The sequence below is a fragment of the Anoplophora glabripennis genome, unplaced genomic scaffold (genome assembly GCF_000390285.2).
Source record: "Anoplophora glabripennis isolate ALB-LARVAE unplaced genomic scaffold, Agla_2.0 scaffold50, whole genome shotgun sequence".
Lineage (NCBI taxonomy): Eukaryota > Metazoa > Arthropoda > Insecta > Coleoptera > Cerambycidae > Anoplophora > Anoplophora glabripennis.
In genome coordinates, this window is record NW_019416330.1 from 720231 (window position 1) to 726274 (window position 6044).

General features: G+C 32.3%; 1 protein-coding gene across 1 annotated transcript; it reads right to left on the minus strand.

Annotated features, from left to right (window-relative positions):
• Nucleotides 1–534: 534 nt before the first annotated feature.
• On the minus strand, nt 535–2896 carry LOC108914550. The gene is made up of 2 exons (XM_018720384.1): nt 2789–2896; nt 535–820 (listed from the first exon to the last, which is right to left on the minus strand). The coding sequence occupies exons 1-2, from the start codon at nt 2850–2852 to the stop codon at nt 597–599; spliced, it is 288 nt and encodes a 95-aa protein (XP_018575900.1). The 5' UTR covers nt 2853–2896; the 3' UTR covers nt 535–596.
• Between the last annotated feature and the right edge of the window lie 3148 nt (nt 2897–6044).

Here is a 6044-nt window from a genome sequence, read left to right on the forward strand (position 1 = left end):
CCCCTTGGAAATTTTCATAGTACAAAATTAATCAATAATAGTTAAATTTAATTCATATACATACTCATAATAGTCACTCACTTGATAGTCAGAAGAAACTCGGATTTGAGTAAAAGAGTGAAAATTTCACTCAATCAGGTGTGGACAAAAAATGAAGTGAATTCAAGTGAATTTTTTTTTACATTGTATGTTTAATGTCTCAGTAGGTATAATTTCACAAAAGTAATAACTCAAGTAAGTGTTATTACGTACAATAATATTTTAATATGCTTTTCAAAAAGATAAAGAAATTAGCGTATATCTCAAAATTACCATAATCTATAAGCCTCGCTACACGTGCGTGATGGTTATAGTTTACAACTAGATAAAGCATTAAAATTATATTAATTGAGTACGTTTATACTATCCTTTCGCATATAATCAGCATAAAGTATAGATGGAAATTTATGTATAACCACACAATCTTATTTATATTCTTCATCATTCATAACTTTTTTCTATACTTTCATCTTAAAATAAAAAAAAACGGCACCCTAAGTACTTATAAATTTATTTCATCACAAAAATCAAAATCGAAGTAGAAATGGCAGTACATGTTATTCCTCATTCTCTTCCTTTGCAGGAGTAGTCGGTGGAACAGTGGATGTCAACAGATTTCCGCAATCCACATTCCAGTTACAAATGTTCAGTCGGGTGTCAAAGTAGGTTCCTGGCGGACATTCAAATAATACGAGTGATCGGCCCGCACACTCGTAAAATTTTCCACATTCTGCCTCATGAGGAAAGTAGACGGAATCATCCGATGTTTCTGGACACTTGACTGAAGCAGAAGAAATTTCCAATGACTATTGCAGAAACATGAAAAACGATTGCAACAGTGACGTTGCAACAAACTTTCAAGGCTGATGTCTCCAGTTGGAACGACCAAAAAAAGGTCCTTCAAAGTTTTTGATCCGTTATTCAAGAAAAATTCAGTCATATAGACTTCAAACTTTGTAAAATGCAATTACCTACATGTGAAATTTGAATACAAAGAAACCACTGAAGCTAAAATTAGGAGTTAATCTATATCTCAAGAAAGTTAGTTGACGTTAAAAGGAACCTTCTGTTACAGATTTGGATTTTCCAATCAGAACTCGTTACTTCCTGCACAATTTTTCTGGGACTAGTTATTTGTCTTTAATTTCTAAACAATTAGATTTGCGTAATTATTGGGGAAAAGTTAAATTCCTTTTAGCTACCTGTCTCCTAACAATGCTTCTAAGTTTGTTAAGGTTTAAGATGTACTTTTAATGGTAAAATGTGCATTCTGCGAAAAAAGCTAAGAATCACAAGGACTTCAGTTAGAAACTATCTGTCGGAAACTATACAGGGTGATTCATTAACGGTACGGAGCGGCTGTATATAGGAAATTAGACGTGCTACAATTATGGGGTAACAAATCCGGCCAGAAGAAATTGATCTAAAATATTTTCAAGTTTGTAACTTCATCGCTAGGGGGCGCATCTGCTATAGTGTTACAAAAAATTGTCGGTTTTTCGAAATTTTCGTTTATATAAACTAAGTTGAAAATATAGTTTTTAGATACACTGTTAAACCCTTCATAAGTTTTGTTTTTGAACTTTTTTTTGTTATTACCATACGCCAGTATAAAGGACGAAATTTTTAAATTGTCATAACTTCTAAATGCCTTAATCGATTTCAAGAAACGAGGGCTCATTTTAAAGAAGTATTAATAAAATTTATATTTATGATATAGGAATAAAAATATTATTTTCCTGCGCAAAGGTAGATGACGCTAATTAGAAAAAATTTTTAATTGTTTCCGTTTACTAAAAAAATTAAATGCAATCATATAGGTTTTTTTGCATTGCTTGATAGACCATTTATTGAGGAAAACAAATACACAAACCGGAGGTAGATATCTTTTTTCCTTTTCAAGTTATTGCTAAAATAGTGTGCTAAAGTTGTGCTAGAACATCCTCCTTTATTTAGTTCTCTAAATGACATTGACATATTCCAAGCCAAAATTAAATTGTAAAACTATATCAAGCTTGTCTTTAAAAAAGTACTTGCTTTATTTTGAAATTTTTTAATAACTACAATGTTTCATTTTTTTATTAATTCCAGATATATGAATATTTATAAAGATTATTGTTTCCATAACGAGGCGGCCTATAAAAATAGACAACTGAAAAATTATGTCAAATGAAATGTGACAGCTGTTGCTACGTGCAAAATTAATGATATTTGTGTTGGAAAAGTACCTACTTGTGAACAAGGAAAATGCCTTGTTCACGAATGTGGAAGCATATGATATGCTAGCAGTTTATTTTCAATATTTAGAAAATGCCGTTATAGCTCCAAGAGAATACGCTTTGCGTTACCCCTCCCCAAATAGGTGTTAAGGAATTAGTTAGAGATCTAGGAATTTTATATGGAACACAATATATATCATTTAAATTTCTCATCATTAAAGACACATTCTTTAATTCAAAATTCAGTGGTCAAATGAATCGTTTGAATTGCGCATACTAAGATGGATGAATATTGTTACCACACTATCCTAAAGAAGATCACAGAAAAACTTATCTTCATAAGAAGCCGTCTAATTTTGCTACCTTTTGAATACAAACATTGGTTATATTTTCTTAACCATAATCATGCCACAATTTCTGGAAATTGTGTTTACCAGTAGTAATGTCTATTGCAACGTTAACTATAAAACAGATATACCTACACTGAATTTAAATTTTAAATGGATAAGAAAAGAATATTTTCAACTTACCTTCGGCAGATGCAAGTAGCATCACGGCAAAACCAATGGCTATGGAGGTGATGAAACGTTTCATTCTTTTTACGTTTTTCTCCTACCAATTAGTCTTGCAAACTAGTGATTGTAACGTCGTAAATTGTATTTATATATTTAACAAATTCATTAATCCCTTTATCTTTCAAATGGGATTAAATCCTGATTGAAAAAAAAAACATTTTAAGTTTGAAATTACTAGAATATGTCTAAAAATATATTAATTTAAATAAAACACAGAGTGCAAATTTATCAACAGATGAAATGGGCAAAAGTCTAGAATATAAAACAAAACTAGGTATATAAAAAACGATTAAACATTTCTGAGTATAAAAAATATTTAAAAAAATACATAGGCAATAGTTTCGAAACAAATAGAAAGGTAACTTGAAGAAAATACATATACAGGGTGATTCACAACTTATCCAAAAAAATTTGGGAATAGATGCAGCATGAGAAATGGAGTCATTATCGTAAAAAAAATTCCGAGAAAAAAAATATTGAAGTTATAGTACATTCAACCACTACATAGCTGGACAACTGTAGTCTCTCGCGTCATTCGCTACGTGGTCTCAGCGACTCCGAATACTGAATTCGGATTTTGCAATCGTCGTTGCGATATTTACTTGCTATCTGTGGTGTTTCCAACAGGTTTTTAGTAATTAGTGTCACAAATGGGTAGTTTGTGTCAAAAATGGTTTGCGTGTACTCCGAGTTGATGGATATCGTTTTAATTTATGGTGAAGCATTTGTGTTATGGTGAAACAAGATAACATTTGTGTTAGTTCGTAGAAACTGAGTACAACGGACCCAAATGTGTTTACACATTTGCACAAATGATTTTATTATTTTAAAACACAAATTAATTTTATTAATTAATAAAGGCAAAAGCAGTTAAATTTGCCGATGTAAAATAGGTGCGGTAACATTCTATTTACATATTTCTTTCCTTGCGAAAGTTTTTGTCCGTTTTTATCACACCGCCATNGTTCGTTTCTGTCGTTTTTGTCTGATTGTGTGCGATAGAGATAGAGTGACTTTGTCCTCATAGAGGGCTTTTCTCTCTGCTGTCTTCAGGAGTCTTTGGGGCGTCCCCAGCATCTTCAGGACACCTAGGGAGGGAGCGTGGGATAGAGCGCGTGGTCTTTTTAGCCTTCGTCATCCAGCTACGATATCCCAACATATGAGAAAAAAACACGATTTTTGCTCGTAACTCGGAAATGGCTGGAAATATAAACAAATCTCCCCTTGGTTCTGAGTAGAGCACTCGGTGGGTGAGGCAGAGTGGGGGTCACAATATATGAAAGAAAAAAAAACAGTATTTACTTGTACATACCTCGCAAATACTCGAAATATCAAAAAATCTCCCATGGTTCTGATTGGCGATCGAGTGAAAAACGTCCAAAGTCCGCATGTCTAAAACAAAAAAAAAAATCGGTAACAACGGTGTGTGCATCATAGAATAAAAAAATGTTTATAACTCGGAAACGATGCCTTGAATCGAAAAAATAATTAAAAAAATCTCCCCGCACTCCTGGTTCTGATTGTCCGTTCTGCGTTGAATGGAAAAGGTCCGAAGTCCATATGTCGAAAAACAAAAAAGTTAGTCAAAAATTGCAACAACAGTAGCGAACGCATTATCTTATCTCTATATTGATTGATGATTTGTTGTTTTTTTTTTAAATAAATTTCGTAGTCAACTGCTTCTTGAGGTTAATATCGTACCAAATTGGAAGTCGATGCACAAATCTAAAAACATTAATTTCAAGTTTTTGAATTATCCCATTCCAAGGTGATATAAAATAAATAATTAATTAGGTAAATTCATAGTTTTAATTCTAACTTGATTTATTTTATTGAGCATTTATCATAAATGTGATTTCCAAACAAAAGATAAGTTCCATATCTCATTAATTACATAATTGAATTCATCAAATTTATTTGGCAGTTATTATTTGGCAACAAAGCCACCGCTAGAACTGCCGCCTATTACCAAGTAGAAGAGTTATCACGCTAAATTTTATTGATGGATGCCGGCTAACAAAAGCCTGCATCCTTTTCGGGTTACCAATTTCCAGCATTTAACACGCAGTCTGTGACGATAAGCTATATTGTCTGTGGTAACAGTGTGTTGCCCTTCATGTTTTTTGTTAGCAACGGATCCAGTCGCTATGAATTTAGATATTAAATTTATTACGTAGGGATGGCTGAGATTCTTACCGGGATGCCTCTCATTAAAAATTTTTGCTGTTACTCGGGACATTTAATTATCTCGAAAATAAAGAGTGACAATTTCAATTCTCTCTGCAGTGGTGTAATTCATGATAATTTGAATCGTTTGCTTCAAAATAGCGAATAATAACAAATAAATGGATTTCACCACCTAAAATATTCTGCATTATTCGGTGAGTTTTTTTACTACTATTTTAAGTCCTTTTTCGATTTATTTAACTAACACTTCCAACAGGTTTTTTACGTTAATTTTAAGGCAGAACAAAAAAATTTTAGCATTTCAGTAAAGAGAATTGAAATACCTTTAAAATGATGCGCCAATTAACCCCCCGTATTATTTAAGATTCTTGAAGGGGTTGCGACCCCGTTTAGGGGGATGAGACTATATCCATAAATGTATGATCAAAGGATGTCCCCTTTGAAAGCAAAATTAACCTGTTTCTGGGTTTTCCGGAAAAACCTGTTGCATTGAAAATATTTCAGGTGGATGTTTTAATTGGTCCACCCTGTATATTTTTTTACTTTTATAAACTAGGGCTTCGGAGGTAAATGTTTATGTAAGTAGATATTCTAAAATTTGAACGACAAACATATTTGATTACTGGTAAACAACACCTACATTTTATTCTTTATACAGGGTGTAACTAAATAAGTGTAAAACATTTAAGGGGCTGATTCCTCATCGAAAAAAAAGATAGGATCTTTCATATAAAGAAACTTCATTGGAGCATCCCTTGTTAAGATACAGCCCCTTAAAGGGGGTACATAAAATTTGTTTAACAATTTTTTTCACAAGCACTAAACAAGTTACAATATTGAAATTAACCTGACATTTTCTACTACCAAAAAGACACTTAGCCAGTAATTTATTTGGTTTACCCCATGGTTGTAAGGGGTGGAAAACGCAACCCCTAAAATTTATTTCCAACGTAATTTTTTGTCTTATTATTTTTTTACCATTTAAAAATTTATTTCCGATAGCCTGTTTCATTCTAAAAAAAAA